This window comes from Eubalaena glacialis, chromosome 2 (genome assembly GCF_028564815.1).
Source record: "Eubalaena glacialis isolate mEubGla1 chromosome 2, mEubGla1.1.hap2.+ XY, whole genome shotgun sequence".
In the NCBI taxonomy this organism is placed as follows: Eukaryota; Metazoa; Chordata; class Mammalia; order Artiodactyla; family Balaenidae; genus Eubalaena; species Eubalaena glacialis.
This window is the reverse complement of record NC_083717.1, coordinates 70,350,142-70,378,023: the sequence shown is the minus strand read 5'-3', so window position 1 is coordinate 70,378,023 and position 27,882 is coordinate 70,350,142. Positions and strand designations below refer to the sequence as shown.

The window sequence follows — 27,882 nt, the reverse complement described above, 5'->3', positions numbered from 1 at the left end:
GTCCATCTCCATAACTCTTTTCATCTTGTGAAACTGAAGCTCTATACCCATTAAATAATAATACTCCTCTCCCCTCCCCACAGCTCCTGTCAACTCTCATTCTACTTCTGTCTCTATGATTTTGGCTTCTTTTAAGTACTTCTTAAGTGGAATCATACAGTATTTGTCTTTTTGTGACTGGCATATTTCACTTAATGTCTTCAAGGTTCATTCATGTTGTAGCATATGTCAGAATTTCTTTTCTTTTTTAAGGCTGAATAATAGTTCACTGTATGTATATATCCCATTTTGCTTATACACTCATCCTTCAATGGACACTTGGGTTGCTTCCACATTTCAGCTATTATGAATAAGACTGCTATAAACATGAGTATACTAATATCTCTTTGAGACCCTGCTTTCAATTCTTCAGGGTATATACCCAGAAGTGAAATTGTTGGATAATGTGGAAATTCTATATTTAATTTTTTAAGGGAAATGCCATATTGTTTTCGACAGCAGCTATACCATTTTACATTACTACTAACAATGCGCAAGGGTTCCAATTTTTTCATATCCTTATTTTCCAGAAAATAACCAACACATTATTTTCTGGGTTTTTGATAGCAGCCATTCTATCTAATGGTATGAGATGGTATCCCATTGTAGTTTTGATTTGCATTTCCCTATTAGTGATGTTGAGCACCTTTTCATGTGCTTATTTGCCATTTGTATATCTTCTTTGGAGAAATGTTTATTGACGCTCTTTGCCCATTTTGCAATGGCCTGTTTTTTTGTTGTTGAGTTTCAGGAATTCCTTATATATTCTGGATATTAATCTCTTATCAGATATATGATTTATAAATATTTTCTCCTATTCTGTGGGATGCCTTTTTACACTGTTGATACCACCTTTTGATGCACAGAAATCTTTAATTTTCATGATGCCCCATTTGCCTGTTTTTTTTGTTGCCTGTACCTTGGGTGTCATATCCAAGAAATCACTGACAAATCCATGTCATGAAGCTTTTGTCCTATGTTTTCTTCTAATAGTTTTATAGTTTTAGGACTCACATTTAGGTATTCAACCCATTTTGAGTTAATTTTTGTATAAGGGTCCAACTTCATTCTTTTGTTAAGTGGATATCCCATTTTCCCAGAACAATTTATTGAAAAGACTGTCTTTACCCCACAGAATGGTCTTGGCATTCTTGTCAAAAATGATTTTTACCATAAATGTGAGGGTTTATTTCTGGGCTGTCTATTCTATTCCACTGGTCTATATGTCTGTCTTTATGCCAGTACGACACTGTTTTGATTACTGTAGCTTTGCTGTAAGTTTTGAAATCAGTTAGTGTGAGTCCTCCAGATTTGTTCTTTTTGAAATTGTTTTGGCTACTTGGGGTCCCTTGAGATTCCATAAATTTTAGGATGGGTTTTTCTATTTCTGTAAAAAACATCATCGGGGTTTTGATAGCAACTGCACTGAATCTGTAGATTGAGTAGTACTGATATCTTAAGCATATTAGTCTTCTAATTTATGAACATGGGGTATGTTTCCATTCATTCTCATGATCTTTAATTTCTTTGGGCAATGTTTGTAATTTTCATTGTACACGTCTTTCACCTCCTTGGTTAAACAAACTCCTAAGTATTTTATTCTTTTTGATGCTACTGTAAATGGAATTGCTTTCTTAATTTCATTTTGGATTATTCATTGCTAGTTACAGAAATTCAGCTGATTTTTGTATCTTGATCTCATATCCTACAACCTTGCCGAATTCATTTATTAACTCTAATATTTTGGGTTTTTTGTTTTGTTCTGTTTTGATTTGGTGTGGAATCTCTAGGGTTTTCTATACATAAGATCATGTCATTTATAAATAAAGATAGTTTAACTTCTTCGTTTCCAATCTGGATGCCTTTTATTTCTTTTCTTGCCTAGCAGCTCCAGCTAGAACTTCCAGTACAATGTTGAATAGAAGTGGTGGAAGCAGGCATCCTCTTCTTTTTCTGGATCTTAAAGGGAAGACCTTCTGTTTTGCACCATTGAGTATGGTGTTAACTGTGGGTTTTTCACAAATGCCCTTTATTAGGTTGAAGATGTTCCCTTCTATTCCTAGTTTGTTGAATTTTGTCAAATGCTTTTTCTGTGTCTATTGAGACATCATGTGGTTTTGTCTTTCATTCTATTAATATGGTGTATTACATTGATGGAGTTTTTTATGTTGAACCAACATTGCATCCCTGGGATAAATCCCACTTTGTCATGGCAAATAATCCTTTCTCTATGTTGCTGGATTTGGTTTACTAGTATTTTGTTGAGGATTTCTGCATCTATATTAATAAGGGATATTGCTCTTTCATTTTCTTTTCTTGTGATGTCTTTGTCTGGGCTTGGTCAGGGTAATAATATTGGCCTAACGCATAGAATGAGCTAGGAAGCACTCCGTTTTCTTCTACTTTTTTTGTCAGAGTTCGTGAAGGGTTAGTGTCTTAGTTTGGGCTGCTGTAACAGAATACCATAGACTGGGTGGCTTAAATGATGAACATTTATTTCTCACAGTCTGGAGGCTGGGAAGTCCAAGATCAAGGTGCCAGCAGATGTGGTGGCTGGTAAGAGCATTCTTCCTGGTTTGCAGATAGCTGTCTTCTCCTTGTATCCTCACGTGGCTGAGAGAGGGACAGCTCTCTTCTTTTTCTTTTACTTTTCTTTTTGTTTTTTTTGGCTGCACCATGCAGCTTGCGGGATCTTAGTTCCATGACCAGGAATTGAACCTGGGCCACAGCAGTGAAAGTGCTGAGTCCTAACCACTGGACCGCCAGGGAATTCCCTCCTCTTTTTCTTATAAGGATACTAAGACCATCTTAGGGGCTCCAACCTCATGATGCAATTACTTTCCAAAGGCTCTACTTCCAAATACCATCATATTAGGGCTTCAATATATATGAATTTGGGGGTAGGGGACACAAACATGCAGTTCATAACAAATGGTATTATCCTTCTTTAAACATTTGGTAGAATTCACCATCTGGTCCTGGGCTTTTCTTTGTGGGACAATTTTTGATTACTAACTCAATCTCTTTACTTGTTATAGGTCTATTAAGATTTTCTATTCTTGAATCAGTTTTATAGTTTATGTCTTTCTAGGAATTTGCCTGTCTCTTCTAGGTTATCTAATTTGTTGGCATATAATTATTTATAATAATTATTTTTATTTCTGTAAGGTCAGTAGGAATATCCCACCTATTTATTTATTTATTTAATTTTTGGCTGCGTTGGGTCTTCATTACTGCATGCGGGCTTTCTCTAGTTGTGGCGAGCGGGGGCTACTCTTCGTTGCAGTGCACGGGCTTTTCACCGCGGTGGCTTCTCGTTGCGGAGCACGGGCTCTAGGTGCACAGGCTTCAGTAGTTGTGGCATGTGGGCTCAGTAGTTGTGGTTCGTGGGCCCTAGAGCGCAGGCTCAGTAGTTGTGGTGCACGGACTTAGCTGCTCTGTGGCATGTGGGATCTTCCCGGACCATCGAACCCGTGTACCCTGCATTGGCAGGTGGATTCTGAACCACTGCACCACCAGGGAAGTCCCGGAATATCCCCCCTTCTATTCCTAATTTCAGTAATTTGAGTCTTCTCTCTTTTTCTCTTAGTCTAGCTTAAAGGTCTGTCAATTTTGTTGATCTTTTCAAAAACAAACTTTTGATTTCAATGAGTTTCTCGATTTTTAAAACATTTTCCCCATTTCTCTATTTTATTTATTTCTGCACTAATATTTATTTCCTTCCTCCTGCTTGCTTTGGGTTTAGCTTGTTCTTCTTTCTCTAGTTTCTTAAGGTAGAAACTGCTTTCACTGAATCTCAAAGTTTTGGTATGTTGTGTTTTTAATTTTCATTTATCTCAAAGTATTGTCTAATTTCTATTATGATTTTTTTGACCAATTTGCTATTTAGGAGTGTGTTGTTTAATTTCTATATACTTGGGAATTTCTTATTTTCCTTCTATTATTGATTTCTCTTTTCATTGTACTGTGGTTAGAGAACATACTTTGTATGATTTCAAACCTTTTAAATTTACTGAGAGACTTGTTTTATGGCCTAACATTTGGTTTATCCTGGACAATATTTCATGTGCAGAGGAGAAGAATGTGTATTTTGTTGTTGTTGGATGGTGTGTTCTGCAGACGTTTCTTAGGCCTAGTTGGTTTACAGTGCTGTTCAAGTCTTCTATTTCCTTGCTGATCTGCTGCCTAGTTGTTCTATTATGGTTGAATGTCTATTTCTCCCTCCAATTCTGTTAGTTTTTACTTCATGTATTTTTGGGGCTCTGTTGTTACTTGCATATATGTTATAATTGTTATAAACAATTAATAATTCTTGGTGGATTGACTGTTTCATCATTATACAATGTCCTTCTTTGTCTCTAAAGTCTATTTTTTTCTGATATTAATATAGTCACTCTAGCTCCCTTTTTAGTACTATTTGCATGGAGTATCTTTTTCAATCCTTTTACTTTCTATTTGTTACTCTAAAGGAGGCCAAGCACAATAACTGAGAGTAGAAGATGATCAACCAAAAATGTATGAGACCTCCTAAAATATATATTTAGCTACCTTCTTTTCTGAAACAAGCTTAATGTCATTAGTGATCTGACACAATAGTTAAAAGCATGGGATTGGAAATTAAGACTGCTTGGTTCAGATATGGCTCTGTTATTGCTGTGAAACCCAAGTTTAAGTCACTTAACCTCTTGGATCCTCAGTTGCCTCAGTAATAAAATGGAAATGATAACAGAACCCATCTCATAGGGATTTTGAGGATTATATAAGATAAAATATGGAAACTACTTGCTACAATGTAAGGCACATAATAAGCCCTCAAAAAATGTTAGCTTTCATTATTTATCATTATTATTACCAACATGACCAAAATATCAAAGTATCTTTTACCTTATATTAAAAAAATCAGACACAATTCTATTATATTAATATAATTTTATATTAAACTAATTAAGACTACCAATATAAAAACACTTTGAAAACTATGCCATGATATATAAATATTACATGTTATATGTTATGCTGAATTACCTATATCAATGTTTTCTCTTCCCAGTGCCACAAGTGAGAGAAACAGTATTTCTCTATATAAACTCCTAGGGGGAAAAAGGAGTGGAGAAGATATTACTATTCAAACAGTCTATACATATCTACAAAAATTTTTATGTTAATAAAAGCATGAGATATTCTAACAAATCACTCAGCAAACAATATGAATCTGCTTAGAGGAACAATATATTCATTTAAAAGAATGACTTACCTCTGTCTTTTAAAATGAGGACATTTATTCAGTGTCTCTAAAATCTGACTCATTGGTCCATAGACATCATTCATTTTAATGCTTTTTACCATATTTTTCAATAGTTCCTGGTTAAATGAATTATCACCTTTTTGCAATAAATGGACCATTGGATACTTCTGGGCTGTAAAAGAACAAAACAGCAGATGAAGAAAAATGTTCTGTGTAGAAAGGAGAATAATTAAGCAGCAACTGACAGCTATTTAAAAAGTTACAAAGCACTAAAAATAAATTAAGGGCAATAGATAAAAGAACTGAAATCTAAGAATGAAGTAAGAAGAAAAAAGGAAGAAATAAGACAAATAATGATAAAAATAAGCTTAAAGGCTCAAATACACAATAACTAAAAATACTGTTTTCCTTAATACAGCCCCTGGAAGGAATTTTAAATCAGCAGCCTGGGATGGAAACAAACAAAAAATAAGTACAAAGAAGAAATAGGGTACAAGCAATGTGCTAAAAACAAAATTCTACAAAACATAACCCCTCCAGCACAAACACAGCACCACTCAAAAAACAAAAACAAAAACCCCTTGACCTCCATAGACGATAATACTAAAAACATCAAACTTAACACTCACTCTCAAACAAAAGAGTACGATTTTGACCTGTAAGACAAAAAGTAGTGTAAAATAAAAGTCAGTTACACATTAGTTTAGGCTATTTAAAGCAAATAGTACTCTCATATGAAGGACATCAGCATTCTATGACAGCACTTACTGTGGGCATTCCAGAGGATGTACAACGGCTGTCCTGGATCCTGATGTAATTTCATATTGTCCCACAACATTTGTATTAAAACATATTTACTGTCTTCAGACATACAGTGGCGAGGAATCTGTGTTGAAGAAAAAACATTCATTAATGATCCTTATATGACAATGTTTTGTAAATATTTTATAAAGAGCCTTAAAAATATTTTTTAGGATGCATGTGTGCAAGAGAGAAAAGAGAACAGAAAAATCACTGATTTGTCTGCATTTTATAACCTACCGAAGGGAGATGACCTGAGTTGAGAAGCCAATGATCCCTAAAGTAGCAGATTTAACAAAGTACTAAGATCAGTGAGAAAGGGTACCATGAAGGGCTAATCTTGACCAGCTTATGACTGAGGCTCCACAGAAAGATGAATCCAGGAGCCCCATTCTCCATCAGTTCAAGACCCTAGCGCAGATACTCTGACTGAGTTAACCTCTCATTCACTATGTACTGAAAATCCAAACACATGCACAATCATAGACATGAAGTACAAGAAGGGAGAAGACAAAGTTTCTGAACTTAGACACTTTGCCATTTAGTGCCAGTGACAGCATATGAAAAAGAAAAAAAAATGCTTTAATAGAGCAACATATCAAAAATACGAGTGAACATATAACAAACTACCTAAATGTTAAACAAAAATTCACAGTAAAGGAATGAAGAGAATGGTAGCACATGACTGCGATATGAATTACAGATGTCCAACTAAAGTGTTAGGCTTATTTTTGAAGGAGGTATGAGGCATGAGTGGGGCAAACTCACAAAGTCTTCTCATAAGAGACATTTAGTTTATTCTTGAGGCTATAACAAAAAGTCAAGTCCATTTTGTGTAAACTTTATAAGAAGTCTAAAAAACATGACTGTCTTACCGCTAGACTGTAAGAAGAAAAATTATTTGCAACAATTTTATTGATTCAGATGGTTATTAAAAATATTCAGCATAAAATTACTTTTTTGTCATTAGGAATATGCAAACATTACAATGGTGACAGTAGCACTGGCTTTTAGTTAATTTTTACTCTCATACCTTTGAATACTTGTTACAATGCTCAGAAGAAAGAATCAATCCAGGTAAATTACTGGGTAAGTCAAGACGTCTAAAATACCACACCAGGTTCCAAAAAACAATTGGATGATGGTCCACAAAGTCTGCCACTGTTATTGCATGATCACCCTCATTTTCCAATAAGCTTTCAAGTTCCTTCCATACCACTAAAGGACTAAGATATGGAACAGTGATAGGATCTGGACTTGGGAGGTGCCATTCTAATCCTAAAGAATCCTGTTGAGTAAATAAAAACCATAAATAGCAATTACAAGATTGATGATACTAAATCATTAAAAAAAATTCCTGTCAATGATTTCCATATAATTAGAAATGTAACTGTATCATGTAACAAGACACTCTTAACAATAAAATTGAAGCTTACAAGGCTGTTTAGCACAAGGGGAACAAACTCATATGTAAATTATCAATGTCCAAATTGTAAAAAACACCAAAATACATACTGTAGCTACTTGTAAAGTAGTTGGCAGGCTGCCTGTAGGAATGAGCTTCTGTCCTCCATTGTCTTCCTTATCCAAGGTGCCATAAGTACTAACACTCCTGGCCATTGGAAATACTGGACATTTTGACAAAGCTGCTTTTGATCTATCAGCAGGGATCTGAATACTTCGGGCACATGTATTTTCGAGCAACTTTGATTTGCTTGGGCATTGAAAAAAGAAAAAAGCGTATCACTGTCTAGATTTACTTTATTTCACTGACCATGTTCTTCTCTTTAGAATCAGAGCTGCACATAGCAAAGTAAAATGAAGGAAAGATGTTAATCAGGCTTTGGCTGGGGAAAAGGATACAGTTTAAAGTAGCCTAGTCATGTTAAATTTCCTTTTTATCCAGTAAACTTTAAATATACAAGAGTCATTCATTTGTTCAAAACATTTAGTGGACAACTTTTATACTGCAGGAACCACAGTAGGCCCGAGGATACAAAGCAGAAAAAATAGGCACCTATTCCTTCAGGAGTCAGAGCTAGTGGGAGACAAAGAAAGGGCTATAATAGACCTATGATGAAAGAAGGTACACACACAGATTTGCAGTTTTGCAGTCTAAGCATTCAGGATCAAACAGGTCATGCTAGCCTGCTAGTACTATGTAGGCATTTTCTTTTGCACATGCAGTTACCAATATAGCTTCACTTGCCCAGCTATATTTGGTGTATTTGGCACTTCTCCAAAATGGAGTCGATTTCGGCATTTGTTTTAAGCACAGACTTACTTGTATTAGGCTTACTGTGTAAGTCTTAGTTTGATTTTATAGTTCATCTATCAGCTCCAAATGTTTTCTTAGATTATTAAATATTCTTAAGTAGAAAATTAAATATTGCAAAGTAGAAGTACCTCAGTACTGACTTAATTCCTCAAGAGAGAGAGATAATTAATTAGGAATAAGAACTTGAGATTAAGAATCTATTATACATAGGAATTTAAACCTTAAAATGGTCAGCTAATTCTTTTGTCATTACTTGAAATGTATAATATATGTTGTTAAAATATAGTTCCACATAGTCATAATTACCTATTTAGATCAAAATTCCCTTGAACAGAGAGAACAGATGTGTCAAGACCAGAGGCTGATGTTGAGATACAAGACTGCCTTGTCTGCCTTGAAAAGGAGGATGGAAAATGCATATTTTCTGTAGACGGGCTTGACTTCAAAAAGTATCTGTAATGTGAATCAAAGGAGCTTTTTGAGAAAAGAGATATTCTAGGAAACATGACCCTTAAACATGAAGGGAAAAAAAGCATAAATCATTACCTTCCAGGTCGTCTTAAATCTCTTATTTCGATGTTCAGAAAGGGCAAGAAAAGATTGCCACAAAATGGGCAGGTTGTATTGAGATTTGAATCATCTGCTGTCCAGCCAGCCATGATTTCCTCATCATGGACAAGACAATCACAGGTTCTACAACGAGAGCAGCTCGAGATAAGAACCTATGGGAGAAAACAGTATTTTATAAAGTAAGCCGGTTAGTGCAATTACAATTTAAAAACCATTTCAATTCATATATCTACTGGAAAAGTAAAACTCAGAAGGATTCAGAAGTTACAAATGAAAAATGGATTACATTCAGTACATTATATAATAAACTCATCTTTAACTATTTCAGCTAAGTCTATTCCAAAACTTTTGCCTGAAAGGGAAACTTGCATTTAAGTGAGCATTTTTACCATTATAATTACGTACTATAAAATCTGCCATGATTTTATTAACGGAAAACTAAACCCAAGTATTACTTTGTTAATACACAAAATAGGTATTGGTAATTACATGTTAATAGATCTGTGCTACTCAAAGTGTGGTCACCAGTCAGGAGCTGGTCCACAAACTCTTACTGGTTTGTGATGAGCTAAGTAAAGAAACTGAGAAGAGGATCTGGAGACCTTTAAACTAATTGCTGTAACAGCTAAGTCGGTGATCAGTAGATTTTACAAGAGTAACAGCCATGACAGATGGGAAATTAAAAACAGCAACAACAAAAAAAACCCTGGTCTGTCACTACAGACAGTTTAAGAAGCATTGCTATACATAAATGTAAATGCTATCGTTACATTAAAATATAGAAATTCCTGAAGCCATCAGAAACTTTGTAAACTGCAACATCAGTGCTCATCATTTATTTTCCAGCTGCATGCAAATTTATTTTCCAAATTTATGCAAATAAGTGTGAAACAGAAACACAAATGTATTTGGAAGCAATTTTTACACAAAAATTAGGGAAAGTTTTTAAAGTGTGAAACTATAACCTTTTTATTGCAAGAAAATGGGATATAGCAGCATACCCAGCAGATATCTACATCAAACTGACACAAAGAATGAAAAACATGATGGAAAAAGTTGACACAAATGCCAAAACTGCTCCCTGTATCCTCATCCAAAAAGTGTGCCTGCACAGCAAAATTAGTTACAAGTGTTTAAGATGTGAAATAGGGACTTCCCTGGCAGTCCAGTGGTTAGGACTCCGTGCTTCCACCGCAGGGGGTGCGGGTTCAATCCCTGGTTGGGGAACTAAGATCCCACATGCTGTGTGGTACGGCCAAAACAAAAAAGAAAAACAAAAGTGTAATAAAAATTCAAAGAGGACATACATAAAACAAAGGGTAAATATAAATACTGGAAATAAAAATGCTTTTGTATGTTGATAAACATGAAAGGAAGTATGGAACTTTTCTAAACAGAAAAAGTCATATGACTTCAATAATCTGAAATACTAGATATTTTAAGTTTATTCAGGAGCAATATACATTCTGAAATTTTCAGATGCCATATATTTAACTTTTTATCACTCTACCAGAGACTATCAACACTTAAGAAATGTAAATTTTATTAAGTAGTACATGAAGATGTTCTTTTGATTAAATTGTACCTCCATTGCATAGTTCTGGAAGATATTTGTATTACTCGTGTTGCAGGAAGATGCCACTTCTGATTTCCCAGGTAAGGCAAACTTGGACAAGGATCCTGTTCATTATTAAAAAACAAAGAGCAAAACCATTAAAATTAACAGAAAGCATATGAGAATCTTTCACTTTCATAAATTCTCTGGCAAAATGTCAAACTTTTATTTAAAACTATTTAAAATGATAGAGGTAATTTAAGAAAAAGCAAATAAATAATGAAAAATGTTTTTCAACATAAGCCTTTGTGTACACCTAAGGAAATGTGCTTTAATTCATTACTCACTTATTAAGCACTTTGTGTGTACAGACTAGAAGACATTCCAGTTGTTTGTAATTACTATTTTGCTGTTTCTATTCTTACATGTTTTGGATAAAAGAAAGTGTTTAGTTCTAAGGTCTAAAAAGTATAAAATAGCTGATCTTATTTCAGATCATGAAAAGAATTACTGGCAACTCTCTGCCTTATAAGGATCTTTAAAATCTGGAAGAGTAATCTTGCTTTTAAACACTAGGGAAGAGTTTCCAAGTATATTCTTAAGAGCAAAGGGATATTAGCAGGTATTAAAATGACAACAAAATAAGGGCAGTTCTGTGGTCAAGTCAATGGCTGACAGTGGCTATATCTAGTTAGGAAAACTGGAAGTAATCAATACATTTTCTATACTTTTTTTTCCCAGTAGTTACTACATTTTATGCATGAACAATGGTATTTTTATAAATATAAAGGTTAAAAAAAAAGTAACAGTATAAACTATCAGTTCCAAGAAATAGAGAGGATAGGAAAACATGTTAAACACCACCATGGGGATGCATAATCCAGACTAATGATCTGATTGCTTCAGCAAATAAATGACAAGGAAAAAAAAAAGATAGCTCTAGAGCTTTCTCTAGCCCTAGGCCCTGCCACACAGACATACAGAGAGGTGGAGAGAGAGCTGAAGCTTCACATCATCCTTTAAGATGCTTAGAAATGGTGGCAACTAGAGTTCTTTCCTGATGGTCCCCCGATAACCTTCTGTAATCCCCCTCTGCTAAAGCTAGTTCAAAATTGCTATCTATCAGCCTTGACTAATTCAATCATTTATGTGGGCAGCCTACCTCTTGTATCTAATCAATCTACAGCACAGAATAAATATTCTTTTTAGCAAATATGAATCAGGTTGTGAGGTAAGTCTTATTTACTTAGCTCAATAAACTGTTCTTGCATGTTAGAAAAAAAATAAGGGGCAGGGAACTAATCACCTGATTTCTTCATGAATATACGAAAGGGGGAAAAAACGGAACAAAGATGAGAGGGAGTTAGTAGACATATCAAACAAATGCAACAAGTCGACCCTGTTTGGGTCTCAATTTGAACAAACCGCCTATAAAAAAAGTTTCATGGGCTTCCCTGGTGGCGCAGTGGTTGGGAGTCGGCCTGCCAATGCAGGGGACACGGGTTCGAGCCCTGGTCTGGGAAGATCCCACATGCCGCGGAGCAACTAGGCCCGTGAGCCACAACTACTGAGCTTGCGCGTCTGGAGCCTCTGCTCCCAACAAGGGAGGCCGCGATAGTGAGAGGCCCGCACACCGCGATGAAGAGCGGCCCCCGCTTGCCGCAACTAGAGGAAGCCCTCGCAGAGAAACGAAGACTCAACACAGCCAAAAATAAATAAATAAATAAATAAATTTAAAAAAAAGTTTCATGAGATAGTTGTGAAAATTTAAGTATATATTTTATATAAGATATATGATAAATATTGTCACACTAAAAATATAACAATATTACAATTTTGTTTTGAAAAAAAATGAATGCTTCACAAAAGATACTGTATGAGTCCATAACATGTTCAAAAATGGCCATGCTGACATACAGTGTTAGAAGATAATGTTCATCTGTGAAGGGAGTGGTGAGTAGATGTGGTTATGAGAGGGGGTTCTGGATGCTGTTTATGTTCTGTTTCTTTCTCCCCCCCCCCCAACATTTATTTATTTATTTATTTGTTTGGCTGCACCAGGTCTTAGTTGCATTATGCAGGAGCTTCATTGCAGCATGCGGGCTCTTTAGTTGTGGCATGTGGGATCCAGCTTCCTGACCAGGGATCGAACCCAGGCCCCCTGTATTGGGAGCAAAGAGTCTTAACCACTGGACCACAAGGGAAGTCCCAAGGCTCTGCCTCTTAATCTGATACTGGTTAATCAGTTGTCCTCAATTTGTGAAATGTACAGTATTTACATACATAAAAATGTACATACTACATGTATAACAGAGTAAATAATAAATGTATTAAATAAATAAACTTTAATAACATGTTACAAATATATAACATTAAAGTCCTTATGTTTTAGAAATATCAATACATGTTGAAGTATTTATGAATAAAATTATATACTGTTTGGGATTTACTCTAAAATAATCCAGTGGGGAAGGAAAAAATGTTGGCAGCAGAAGAGGTGGAAAAGATAAAACAAGATTGGCCATTTGTTGATAGTTGCTGAAGTTGTGTGAAGGGTACATGGGAGCTCATTGTGCTATTCCTTCTACTTTTGTGATTGACTATTTCCAAAATAAAAGCTTTTTAAAGTAGCAAAGATGCAAATTTGAAAAACATTATAATGCATTCATTCCTTACATCATATAACAGGATAACTTTTAAGTGGATTAAATATTTAAATCAGGGGTCAAATCTATTTTTGTATGACCACAAACTCAGAATAATTTTAACATTTTAAAGCACTGTTAAAAAAAAGAAAAAGACAAAAAAGAATATGTGACAGAGATGTATGTGGCCCACAAAACCTAAACTATTTACAATATGGCCCTTTACAGAAAAAGTCTGCTGACCCCAGAAAATGTTAAAAAGGAAATCAGAGAAGTATGAGAAGAAAACAGTGGTGAGCCTAGGGAAGGGGAAATCTTCCATAATAACTCAAAATCCAGAAGCAATAGGGCAAAAACTGATAAATTTGATGACATAAAATTAAAAACTTTTATGTGGGGGGAAAAAAAAACCCTGAACTTGACAAACTTGGAAAAAGCATCTGCCACTTATATATAAGAGACAAAGGATTAATTCCCTAACATAAAAAAGAGCTATTAAAACTTTTAAAAAGTGGGGAGGACCAAAAAGTGAAAGTGAAATGTAGGCAAAGGACAGTTCACAGAAAAAGAAATACAAATAGTCCTTAAACACATAAACGGATACGCAACTTAATTTATAAGATAAAGAAAAATGAAAACTAAATTGAAATACATTCTTCACCTATCAGATGGCAAAAATTTCAAAGTGTGCTAACCTATTTTCTTCACAAGGCTGTGGGGAAATAGGTATTCTTATATACTACCTGTGGGAATACAAAATAGTATACCCCTGAGGAAGGAACCTGGCAATATCACTTCAAGGAAAAACTTGGAAGTATCTTCCAAAAATACCCTGGCAAAATATAATATGACATATATGCATCACAGTATTATTTATAACAGTTAAAGACTGAGAACTTAAAGTCCATCAACAGGGAAGTGGTTAAAATAAACCAATACATCCACACATGATGAACAATGCAACCGTAAAAATGAATGAGGGACAACACTATGTGATGATATGGAATGCTCTTCAGAATACAGTGTTAAGTGAAAAAAGCAAGGAACAGTTAAGTGTTTATAGCATGTTACCTTTTGAGTAAGAAGACAAAGAGGTATTAAGAACACACACACAAACAGACGCTTTTTAAAAAAGCACATTTTAAAACAAAAGCACATTAAAAAAAGCAACAATGAAAGGATAAATCAAAATGAATAAAAATGGCTACCTCTAGGGACAGTGACAAAACAAGATGAAGGGATGAGGATGGAAGAAGCTAGACTTCTCTGAAAGTGCCTTGGTTCTCTATTGTTTTGAGCCATGCAAATCTTTTACAAAATTAAACGTAAAGGAGAAAAAATAAAGGTACCACAAATCAAATGCAGTATGACCGAGCTGTTTGGACAAACCTTCTAAGGAGGAAGAACCTTCCAGGTTTGTTCTGCTGAAATCAATTCCCTTAGTCCCTGCAGTGGCACTGCTTTCCTGAGAAGAAGTGGCTCCTTCCAACTCGTGGCAGACATCTTCATCTGTTAATGAGGTAGATTCAGAATCCTGGGCTCCCACTGAAGAAAGACTGGTACGATCAGAACTTTGATCCTAAGGACATAATTATAAGCTTAATTTCCTTCATATTTAAAGTTAGTTATTTAAAAGTTCACTTCAAAGGCAGAGGAAACGCCTAATTACTCAGATGATCAGTTAATTAACATTACAACTTCTAGAGAAAAAAAAACCAACCAATTTTACAAGGGCATACTGGACAAACGTGAGCTGGAGATCAATTTTTAAGACAGCATTTCTTAGTTAGATCAAAGCAGATACCTGTTAGTCAGACAATTGCTAACTTTAAGTCTTTGTTTATTGTTAATTTTCTTCCCTGCAAATCCCAGCCCAGGATGATACCATTAGAAAATTACATTTTAATCTCTTTTAATTTCATTTATGTTTACATTTTATTCTTTTCCATAACAATCCAGGTTTCAAAGACATGTATTTTTAGTTTTCATTTTTGAGAACACCAAAGTATAAGTATTTTTTCCTGGTTACACCAGTAATATGTAAGAAAATTTGATAGACTTTTGTATGAAGAAAAAAAATTTTTTTAATAACTGTAATTCCACTGCCCAGATAATACACAGGTGTGTGTGTGTATGTGTTACTGAGTTACTTTTAAGATTACTTGTAAATTTGTATTGGCTTTTTGGCTATATCTCATTGTATTTTTTATTAAGTGGGTGCTCTAGGGATTGCAATACATATACCTAATCATTTACAGTTGATTTAAAATTAGTATTGTACCACTTCATATATAATAATATACCTATAAAGAATGTCAGTAGGGTGAGTCTCTTAGTCACTATGAAACCTCTACACATATTGAAAATCCCATGAGATAACATTCAAATTTTTGTTTTGTCCAACTGCAAGTATTTTAAGGAATTTAAAAAGGTTTTAAGGGACTTCCCTGGTGGTGCAGTGGTTAAGAATCCGCCTGCCAATGCAGGGGACGCGGGTTCGAGCCCTGGTCCAGGAAGATCCCACATGCTGTGGAGCAACTAAGCCCATGCGCCGCAACTACTGAGCCTGTGCTCTAGAGCCCGAGAGCCACAACTACTGAAGCCTGTGTGCCTAGAGCCCATGCTCTGCAACAAGAGAAGCCACTGCAATGAGAAGCCCACGCACCACAACGAAGAGTAGCTCCCACTCGCTGCAACTAGAGAAAGCCCTCGTGCAGCAATGAAGACCCAGCGCAGCCAAAAATAAACAAATAAATTAAAAAAAAAGAATGTATATGTATGTATAGCTGAATCACTGAGCTGTATACCTGAAACTAACACGACACTGTACATCAACCATACTTCAATAAAAATTCTAAAAAAAAGGTTTTAAAAAAGGGGTCTTAGAGAGATTGGTTCAAGATGGCGGAGTAGAAGGACATGCTCTCACTCCCTCCTGCAAGAACACTGGAATCACAACTAACGGCTGAACAATCACTGACAGGAAGACACTGGAAATCACGAAAAAAAGATACCCCACATCCAAAGACAAAGGAGAAGCCACAAAGAGATGGTAGGAGGGGCACAATCACAATAAAGTCAAATCCCATAACTGCTGGGTGGGTGACTCACAAACTGGAGAACACTTATACCACAGAAGTTCACCCACTGGAGTGAAGGTTCTGAGCCCCACGTCAGGCTTCCCAACCTGGGGGTCCAGCAACGGGAGGAGGAATTCCTAGAGAATCAGACTTTGAAGGCTAGCGGGATTTGACTGCAGGATTTTAGCAGGACTTGGGGAAACAGAGACTCCACTCTTGGAGGGCACACACAAAGTAGTGTGTGCATCGGGACCCAGGGGGAGAGGCAGTGACCCCACAGGAGACTGAACCAGACCTACCTGCTAGTGTTGCAGGGGCTCCTGCAGAGGCAGGGGGTGGCTCTGTCTCACGATGAGGACAAGGACACTGGCAGCAGAAGTTCTGGGAAGTACTCCTTGGCGTGAGCCCTCCCAGAGTCAGCGATTAGCCCCACCAAAGAGCCTGGGTAGGCTCCAGTGTTGGGTTGCCTCAGGCCAAACAACCAACAGGGAGGGAACCCAGCCCCACCCATCAACAGTCAAGTGGATTAAAGTTTTACTGAGCTCTGCCCACCAAAGCAACAGCCAGCTCTACCCACCACCAGTCCCTCCCATCAGGAAACTTGCACAAGCCTCTTAGATAGCCTCATCCACCAGAGGGCAGACAGCAGAAGCCAAGAAGAACTACAATCCTGCAGCCTGTGGAACAAAAACCACATTCACAGAAAGATAAGATGAAAAGGCAGAGGGCTATGTACCGGATGAAGGAACAAGATAAAACCCCAGAAAAACAACTAAATGAAGTGGAGATAGGCAACCTTCAAGAAAAAGAATTCAGAATAATGATAGTGAGGATGATCCAGGACCTCGGAAAAAGAATGGAGGCAAAGATCGAGAAGATGCAAGAAATGTTTAACAAAGACCTAGAAGAATTAAAGAACAAACAATAACTGAAATGAAAACTACACTAGAAGGAATCAATAGCAGAATAACTGAGGCAGAAGAACGGATAAGTGACCTGGAAGACAGAATGGTGAAATTCACTGCTGCGGAACAGAATAAAGAAAAAAGAATGAAAAGAAATAAAGACAGCCTAAGAGACTTCCGGGACAACATTAAACGCAACAACATTCACATTATAGGGGTCCCAGAAGGAGAAGAGAGAGAGAAAGGACCCAAGAAAATATTTGAAGAGATTATAGTTGAAAACTTCCCTAACATGGGAAAGGAAATGGCCACCCAAGTCCAGGAAGCTCAGAGAGTCCCATACAGGATAAACCCAAGGAGAAACATGCCGAGACACATGGTAATCAAATTGGCAAAAATAAAGACAAAGAAAAATTATTGAAAGCAGCAAGGGAAAAATGACAAATAACATACAAGGGAACTCCCATAAAGTTAACAGCTGACTTCTCAGCAGAAACTCTACAAGCCAGAATGGAGTGGCATGACTTTTAAAGTGATGAAAGGGAAGAACCTACAACCAAGATTACTCTGCCTGGTAAGGATCTCATTCAGATTCAACAGAGAAATCAAAAGCTTTACAGACAAGCAAAAGCTAAGAGAATTCAGCACTACCAAACCAGCTGTACAACAAATGCTAAAGGAACTTCTCTAAGTGGGAAACACTAGAGAAGAAAAGGACCTACAAAAACAAACCCAAAACAACTAAGAAAATGGTCATAGGAACATACATTATCGATAATTACCTTAAATGTGAATGGATTAAATGCTCCAACCAAAAGACACAGGCTTGCTGAATGGATACAAAAACAAGACCCATATATATGCTGTCTACAAGAGACCCACTTCAGACCTAGGGACACATATAAAGTGAGGGGATGGAAAAAGATATTCCATGCAAATGGAAATCCAAAGAAAGTTGGAGTAGCAATACTCATACCAGATAAAATAGAGTTTAAAATAAAGAATGTTACAAGAGACAAGGAAGGACACCACATAATGATCAAGGGATCAATCCAAGAAAAAGATGTAACAATTATAAATATATATGCAACAACATAGGAGCACCTCAATACATAAGGCAACTGCTAACAGCTATAAAAGAGGAAATCGACTAACACAATAATAGTGGGGGACTTTAACACCTCACTTACAGCAATCGACGGATCATCGAAACAGAAAATTAATAAGGAAACAGAAGCTTTAAATGACACAACAGACCAGATAGATTTAATTGATATTTATAGGACATTCCATCCAAAAACAGCAGATTACACTTTCTTCTCAAGTGCACATGGAACATTCTCCAGGATGGATCATAACTTGGGTGACAAATCAAGCCTCAGTAAATTAAGAAAACTGAAATCATATTAAGCATCTTTTATGACCACAACGCTATGAGATTAGAAATCAATTACAGGGAAAAAAACGTAAAAAACACAAACACATGGAGGCTAAACAATACGTTACTAAATAACCAAGAGATCACTGAAGAAATCAAAAAATACATAGAGACAAATGACAATGAAAACATGATGATCCAAAACCTATGGGATGCAGCAAAAGCAGTTCTAAGAGGGAAGTTTATAGCTATACAAGCCTACCTCAAGAAACACGAAAAATCTCAAATAAACAATCTAACCTTACACCTAAAGGAACTAGAGAAAGAATAAGAAACAAAACCCAAAGTTAGCAGAAGGAAAGAAATCATAAAGTTCAGAGCAGAAATAAATGAAATAGAAACAAAGAAAACAATAGCAAAGATCAATAAAACTAAAAGCTGGTTCTTTGAGAAGATAAACAAAATTGATAAACTATTAGCCAGACTCATCAAGAAAAAGATGGAGAGGATTCAAATCAATAAAATTAGAAATGAAAAAGGAGAAGTTACAACAGACAGTCCAGAAATACAAAGCATCCTAAGAGACTACTACAAGCAACTCTATGTCAATAAAATGGACAACCTGGAAGAAATGGACAAATTCTTAGAAAGGTATAACCTTCCAAGACTGAACCAGGAAGACATAGAAAATATGAACAGACCAATCACAAGTAATGAAATTGAAACTGTGATTAAAAATCTTCCAACAAACAAAAGTCCAGGACCAGATGGCTTCATAGGTGAATTCTATCAAAGATTTAGAGAAGAGCTAACACCCATCCTTCTCAAACTCTTCCAAAAAATTGCAGAGGAAGGAACACTCCCTAACTCATTCTATGAGGCCACCATCACCCTGATACCAAAACCAGACAAAGATACTACAAAAAAAGAAAATTACAGACCAATATCACTGATGAACATAGATGCAAAAATCCTCAACAAAATACTAGCAAGCAGCGTCCAACAACACATTAAAAGGATCATACACCATGATCAAGTGGGATTTATCCCAGGGATGGAAGGATTATTCAATATACGCAAATCAATCAATGTGATACACCATATTAACAAATTGAAGAATAAAAACCATATGATCATCTCAGTAGATGCAGAAAAAGCTTTTGACAAAATTCAGCACTGATTTATGATAAAAACTCTCCAGAAAGTGGGCATAGAGGGAACCTACCTCAGCATAATAAAGGCCATATACGACAAACCCACAGCAAGCATCATTCTCAATGGTGAAAAACTGAAAGCATTTCCTCTAAGATCAGGAACAAGACAAGGATGTCCATTCTCACCATTATTATTCAACATAGTTTTGGAAGTCCTAACCATGGCAGTCAGAGAAGAAAAAGAAATAAAAGGAATACAAATTGGAAAAGAAGAAGTAAAACTGTCACTGTTTGCAGATGACACGATACTATACATAGAGAATCGTAAAGATGCCACCAGAAAACTACTAGAGATAATCAATGAATTTGGTAAAGTTGCAGGATAGAAAATTAATGCACAAAAATCTCTTGCATTCCTATATACTAATGATGAAAAATCTGAAAGAGAAATTAAGGAACCACTCCCATTTACCACTGCAACAAAAAGAATAAAATATCTAGGAATAAACCTACCTAGGGAGACAAAAGACCTGTATGCAGAAAACTGTAAGACACTGATGTAAGAAATTAAAGATGACACCAACAGATGGAGAGATATACCATGTTCTTGGATTGGAAGAATCAATATTGTGAAAATGACTATACTACCCAAAGCAATCTACAGATTCAGTGCAATCCCTATCAAATTACCCATGGCATTTTTTATGGAACTAGAACAAAAAATCTTAAAATTTGTATGGAGACACAAAAGACCCCGAATAGCCAAAGCAGTCTTTAGGGAAAAAAGTGGAGCTGGAGGAATCAGACTCCCTGACTTCAGACTATACTACAAAGCTACAGTCATCAAGACAATATGGTACTGGCACAAAAACAGAAATATAGATCAATGGAACAAGATAGAAAGCCCAGAGATAACCCACACACCTGTGGTCAACTAGTCTATGACAAAGGAGGCAAGGATATACAATGGAGAAAAGACAGTGTCTTCAATAAGTGGTGCTGGGAAAACTGGACAGCTACATGTAAAAGAATGAAATTAGAACACTCCCTAACACCATACACAATTATAAACTCAAAATGGATTCGAGACCTAAATGTAAGACCGGACACTATAAAACTCTTAGAGGAAAACATAGGAAGACCACTCTTTGACATAAATCACAGCAAGATCTTTTTTGATCCACCTCCTAGAGTAATGGAAATAGAAACAAAAATAAACAAATGGGACCTAATGAAACTTAAAAGCTTTTGCACAGCAAAGGAAACCATAAACAAAATGAAAAGACAACCCTCAGAATGGGAGAAAATATTTGCAAACGAATCAAGGGACAAAGGATTGATCTCCAAAATATATAAACAGCTCATGCAGCTCAATATTAAAAAAACAAACAACCCAATCCAAAAATGGGCAAAAGACCTAAATAGACATTTCTCCAAAGAAGACATACAGATGGCCAAGAGGCACATGAAAAGCTGCTCAACATCACTAATTATTAGAGAAATGCAAATCAAAACTACAATGAGGTACCACCTCACACCAGTTAGAATGGGCATCATCAGAAAATCTACAAACAACAAATGCTGGAGAGTGTGTGGAGAAAAGGGAACCCTCTTGCACTGTTGGTGGGAATGTAAATTGATACAGCCACTATGGAGAACAGTATGGATGTTCCTTTAAAAACTAAAAATAGAACTACTATACGACCCAGCAATCCCACTACTGGGCATATACCCAGAGAAAACCATAATTCAAAAAGACACATGCACCCCAATGTTCACTGCAGCACTATTTACAATAGCCAGGTCATGGAAGCAACCTAAATGCCCATCGACAGACGACTGGATAAAGAAGATTTGGTACATATATACAATGGAATATTACTCAGCCATAAAAAGGAACGAAATTGGGTCATTTGTAGAGACGTGGATGGATCTAGAGACTGTCATACAGAGTGAAGTAAGTCAGAAAAACAAATATCGTATATTAACGTATATATGTGGAACCTAGAAAAATGGTACAGATGAACTGGTTTGCAGGGCAGAAATTGAGAGACAGATGTAGAGAACAAACGTATGGACACCAAGGCGGGAAAGTGGCTGGGGGTGGGATGAATTGGGAGATTGGGATTGACATGTATACACTGATGTGTATAAAATGGATGACTAATAAGAACCTGCTGTATTAAAAAAAAAAAGGGGGTCTTTCATATTAACCAGATATTTACCATCTATTTTGCTCTTTCTTCATTCCCAAAGACCCAGGTTTCTTTGTGGTATAATTTTTCTTCAGCCTGAAGAACTTCCTTTAGCTTATTTTATAGAGCAGGTCTGCTAGTCATGAATTCTTTTCCTTTATCTGAAAATGTTTTTATTTCACCTTCACCCCTAAAGAATATTTTCACTGGATATGGAATTCTGGGTTGACAGGCCTTTTCTTCAACAGGTTAAAAGTGTTATTCCACTGTATTCTTCCCTCCACAGATTATGATGAAAACAAGTGGTCATTCAAATCCTTATTCCTCTGTAGGTAATGTGTCATTTTTGCTTAATAGCATTCAAGATACTTTTTATTCTTGTTTTTTTTTCCAGCAGTTATTTTCTTATTAGAAATGGATATCTTTGGTTATTAACAGTTTGCTTTTATGTATATATAGGTGTTGTTTTCTTTGAGTTTATCCTGTCTATAGTTTGCTGAGTATCTGTGAATCTAAATCTTTTTACTAAATTTGGGAAATTTTATCCATTATTTCTTCAAATATTTTTTCTACCATAATCTCTTTCTCCAATTCTTCTGGAATCCCAATTATATGTTATACATTTTGATATTGTCCCACAACTCTCTGAGGCTCTGTTCATTTTTATAAAGTCTCTCTCTGTTCTTCCAACTGCATAATTTCTATTACTCAATCTTTAAGTTCAATGACTCTCCTTTGTCATCTCCATTCTGCTATTGAACCCGTCCAATGAGTTTATTTCAGAGTGTATTTTTTATGATAAAATTTTTTGACAAATAATTAATTTTTCTGGATAAGAGTTCTTTTCTTTTCTTATTTGAAATGTGTTTTTTCTTTACTTCAGCGAATCTAGTTATAACAGCTGCTTTAAAGTTTCCGTCTGATAATTCCAACATCTGGGTTGTCTTTCCTTTGAGAATTAGTCACATTTTCCTGGTTCAAGTAATTTTGGATTTTATTTTGGACACCATGAATGTTATGCTGTGTAGTCTGGGTACTGTTATAATCTCTTGGAGAATGTTGAGCTATTGTATTAGCAGGCAGTCAACTACGTTATGTTCAGATTGTAATTTGTGTTTTGATTTTTGTAGGTGGTGATTTAATCCCCAGTTTAATTCTCGAAGCCTTGTCCATGCTGGTCTGCATCTATCCCAAGTATGTGTAGCTCAAGGGTGAGGCTCAGACTTGTGTGGGCCATGCACAGAATTAGGAATCCTTCTTTCACAGATTCCCCTCATACTCTCCAGCCCACAGAGGCTCCCTTCTCTGGTTCCTCTGTCCAGGAAATATGGGGATTTTCTTAAAGTTTTAGCTGCCAGGGATGCCATGCCACACTGTGACTGGGACCTGCTCTTGGAGCAAAAATGTATGAGAAAGAAAATGGGAAAATTTCCCCACAATCTGCTGCTTTTGTTTTTCAGAATCTTTAGATAGTTTTTTTTAATATTTTGTTTGGAGTTTTTAGTTGTAAATCAGTGGGAGGGACGGGCTTTAGTGGCCTTATGTTACCACAGTGGAACTAAAGCTCTCACCCAAATTTTTAAAGAGTATTTTTGCTGGGTACAGAAAAACAGGTTGGCAGTCATTTTCTTTCAGTACTCTAAAGATGTCTTTCCAGTGTCTTTTGACATCACATTTTCTATTCAGAAGACAACTGTCAGCTTTCTTACTGTTGCTCTTTTGAAGGTAATATCTCTCTCTTCTTTGGCTCCTTTTTGGATTTTCTCTTTGTATTTCATTTTCATCTACTTTAACATAAGATGCCTAAGTATAGGGTTTTTTTTTTTTTTTTTGCATTTATTCTGCTTGACATTTGTAGATCTTCTAAGTATGTGAGTGACATCTTTAATCACTTTTGGAAAATTCTTGGCAATTAGCATTTTAAATGTTCCTTCTACCCCTTTTTTTCTTCTTCTTCTGGAACTAATTACATCAATGTTAAGCATTTTCACTAAACCCCACATTTTTTCCTGTATTTTCCAATTTTTTTCCCCTTTCTGTACTTCAGTGTGGATATTTTCTACTATCTTCCCAACTAGTTTACTAATCTTTCTTCTCCTGTTTTTTTGTCTGCTGTTAAATCCAACTACTGCTTTCTTAATTTCGCATCTTTTTCAGTTCTAGAATTTACACTGGTTCTTTTCAAAAGATAATTCCCTGGTGAAATTTTGCATGTTTCTAGCTTTTTTTTCTCACCCTTTCCTCTATTCTCTTGGACATATTTTAATTACTTCAAAGTATCTTGCTAATTCAAATATTTAGATCACCTGAAGGTCTGTTTCCTCCATCTGTTTTTCTTTTGTTTTTAGTTATGGTCCTTGTCTCTCAGTACAGCTTTTTTTTTTTTTTTTTAAATATTTATTTATTTGGCTGCACTGGTCTTAGTTGCAGCACGTGGGATCTTCGCTACAGTGTGCGGGATCTTTAGTTGTGGTGTGTGGGATCTTTAGTTGCAGCATGCAGGCTCTTAGTTGAGGCATGCAGGATCTAGTTCCCTGACCAGGGATGGAACCCGGGCCCCCTGCACTGGGAGTGCGGAGTCTTAACCACTGGATCACCAAGGAAGTCCCTCAGTATAGCTATTTTTAATTCAATAATAGAATATAAAAAATTATATATAAAAAACCATAAGGACTCCAGTTGATGTTCTGGTCCTCTGGAAAGGACACACTTTTTCCTTGTTAGAGTAAAGGCTGATTAGTTTAATCTAATCACAGACTGAGCTGAGTCCAGCCTAGGTTGCAGTTTTGGTCAGGTTCAGTCTACCTCTGTTTTGCCAATGCTCCTAAGGCATAGCTCTGCAGGAATCTGAACTAAGGGCCTGGTGTGTACACCAAAGTTTCCTTGCCCTCACTTTCCCCAGCTCCCAGCAGCTTATGAACTAAGCTATTGTATTCCCAGCACCATGAAACTGCTGAGAACTCTTATTTATCAGAGACTTTCTGCTTATGTTTTCAGACTCCTGTTTCATGCAGTATCAGTATTTGGAAAATGTCCTGAAGGAAAAAACTTGTGTATCTGAGGACCCTCCAGTCTCTATTTTCGTCTCTCCAGCTCTACAAGATCCCAAAAGTCCTGCTGGCCCCCTCACCTCTCCACAGTCCTCTGATAAGGCAAAGCCTGGATTTGCAACCTCTTGCTCTGTGCTCAGAATAAGCAAATGCCCTCAAGGAAAAAGTAGCTATAAAACTTCAGCTCATCTCTGCAATTCTCCTCTCTCTAGAATCTTGCCCCTCTACTTTCTAGTTGTTTCAGCAGTTCTCTGATGACTTTAAACAAATACTTTCCATATTTCATCTAGCTTTTTGCTTTGGGAGGTATGCAGGTGTATCACAAGGTACTTCATCCTAACCAGAAAGAGAAATCCTATGCCTGGCTGGTAATTTTTGAAGGCAATAAATAATGAAGCTCAAGTAAGCATTTTCATATGACTCTAATTTTTACTCCAGCTACAGATCACTTTCTTTCAAAACTGAACTAAAAATATAACCTTAGTTAGTGAATTCTTTCTTTTCGAAGTTATTATTCAAGTCTGAATTCTGATACTTACAAACCTTATGCATCCCAAGAGTCCTTTCTGTAAAGCTGTATTTTAGGAGAATGGTAAAAACAGACATCTTTGCAAGTAAGATACTTCTGGTGGTGGAGAAGGGTAAAAGGAAAAGTAGAAAACACTAATAAACCTACCTTGGATGATGTGGTGTACATGGTGAATCTTGAGTACCATTTGCTTGCTTTCTCTGCAACTCCTTTTCCAGCAGTGAACATACTGTTTCTTAGAACATCTAGTTTAGGTACTAGTAGTGTATCTAAATTAAATGAAGGTGATGAATGGGTTAATGCATCTTGAGATTCTTCCCTAAATGGGCAAGTAGGTGAGAAGGCTGGAGAAGACCAGAGTCTATCCCTTGGTCTGTCTTCGCTTTTTGAGTAACTTTTAGATTTGGTAAGTCTCACTGGCCCAGGAGAATTAGGAGGCAGGCTAGATCTTCTGCATGCCTTGACCAACGTTGGACTTTTCTTAGTGGTTACTTTATCATCACAGGCCCGTTGTAAATCAATGCTTGGTGTTCGACTTGTCAAAGGACTGCTCATGTTATTCATATACATCACAATTTCTTCAGCTAAATCCCGCCTAGCAGATGGTGTTGAAACGCTTTTGCTATCATCTTCCTCCTCTTCCTCCTCCTCTTTTTGCTGCTGTTCAGTCTCAGCAACCAAAAGAGAGAGGGGATCAAATCCTGTTGCAACATCAGTTTTTTCGAAAGGTTTTACTGAAAAGCTGCTATTCAAGCGTTGACTCCTCTTAGGATTTTGTGGAGCAACATACCCCACTTTTGATCCATCTGTTTCATTGTCTAAGTCTTCTAAGTCAAAAATAACAGGAGAATCCACTTTATCTGCCAAACAATTAGAACCATCAAAAGGTGTATCATCATCACTAGATTCCTTCTCTATACTGTCTCTTTTTGATCTTAAAGATGGCTTTCCAATATCAAGACTATTTGGTCTTGTGCTTTTTGAGATTACATTTGAAAGAATTTTTGCATCAGCTCCTAATTTTTCAACCATATCTCCAGGGTTTGCTTCCTGGTTAATTCTATTGAGCATAAGTCCCATTAGTACTCCTCCACTAAGATTTCGGTTTCTATTTCCCCAGGACATTTGCTGCTGCAAATTAGGCTCATTGTCACTTTTATGTCTTTTCCTGAAGCATCTACTTTGAATGTTTCCTGTTTCATTTGTATCCTCAAAAGATGATATTAAGAGCGGCTCAGACGTACTTTCTAAAAAACAAGAAAAGTGTTTTTAGCCACGAAAAATGTAATATGCAAATATAAGTTGTCTTAAATATTTAAGATACTAGTAATAAAATGATAACAGCAAGCACCCATCAAGTGCCTGCTATTTCACAGATGCTATACTAGGCACTTTACTCACATTATCTACCATAATCATTCCAACATCCTTATGGGTGGAGAAAAAACTGATACTCAGAGAGATTACCTAGCCCAAAGTTACCCAGTCCTTAAGTGAGAGAACTGGGATTCAAATCAAATATGAAGGGTATGATCTGAGATATAAGGATGCACTGCTTTTTAAAACTTGTAAGTTAAGATTAATATTTACCCTTGGTATACTTAACAACAATAATAATTAATTTATGTCCATTTCACTGAACGGATTAAATAACAATGGTTATACAATTGTGGTTGTGCTAGACGACCTTAAGATTCTGAGTCTTCTGCCTATAAAAAGAAAAACAAAACCAAAAACACTAAACCAAACCAAATAAAAGGCAGCTATGTGAGCTTTATTCATAAATAAAAATTATTTTTAAAACTCCAAATCCTTATGACTATAGATGTGGCTAAATAATTTTACCTTTGCTTTACATATTGATTCAAGTTTATAACAGTCAAATGTGAATGGCCACTTCCTATTCAGAAACACCGTTCACTGCTTTTTACCAAATTACTTAGGTACCTACGCTGAAAGCAGAAATCTAGATTTTTGATCACTTTAATTGTCCTTATGTGGGAGTCTTCTAAAGCATTAGTCTAGGTATGGTATTGTCAACTACTCTTTTTTTTTTTTAAATAAATTTATTTATTTATTTATTTATTTATTTTTGTTTGCGTTGGGTCTTTGTTGCTGCGCGCGGGCTTTCTCTAGTTGCGGTGAGCGGGGGCTACTCTTCGTTGCGGTGTGCGGGCTTCTCACTGCGGTGGCTTCTCTTGTTGCGGAGCACGGGCTCTAGGCATGTGGGCTTCAGTAGTTGTGGCGCACAGGCTTAATTGATCTGCAGCATGTGGCATCTTCCCCGACCAGGGCTCGAACAGATGTCCCCTGCATTGGCAGGTGGATTCTTAACCACTGCACCATCAGGAAAGTCCTTCAACTACTCTTTTTACATGCTTTAGCCAACAGAATTAGCTCTCTATAACGAGGCAATTCCTAAAAATGTGCCTTTTTCCCTATCATATGATGTATTTGG

The 27,882-nt window shown here is 36.3% G+C and overlaps 1 protein-coding gene across 6 annotated transcripts in view; it reads right to left on the bottom strand.

Moving 5' to 3' along the window:
* DENND4A (DENN domain containing 4A) overlaps positions 1-27,882 on the bottom strand; it is a 134,207-nt gene that overhangs the window by 6,056 nt on the left and 100,269 nt on the right. For all 6 annotated transcript variants that reach the window (XM_061180166.1, XM_061180165.1, XM_061180169.1 and 3 more), the window contains 10 exons: positions 25,572-26,671; positions 14,523-14,712; positions 10,519-10,613; positions 8,910-9,085; positions 8,670-8,816; positions 7,601-7,799; positions 7,119-7,373; positions 6,053-6,170; positions 5,294-5,456; positions 5,065-5,129 (listed from right to left, as the gene is read on the bottom strand). In XM_061180166.1, the coding sequence (XP_061036149.1) occupies positions 5,065-5,129; positions 5,294-5,456; positions 6,053-6,170; positions 7,119-7,373; positions 7,601-7,799; positions 8,670-8,816; positions 8,910-9,085; positions 10,519-10,613; positions 14,523-14,712; positions 25,572-26,671 (2,508 nt within the window). The remainder of the gene's footprint in view (positions 1-5,064; positions 5,130-5,293; positions 5,457-6,052; positions 6,171-7,118; positions 7,374-7,600; positions 7,800-8,669; positions 8,817-8,909; positions 9,086-10,518; positions 10,614-14,522; positions 14,713-25,571; positions 26,672-27,882) is intronic.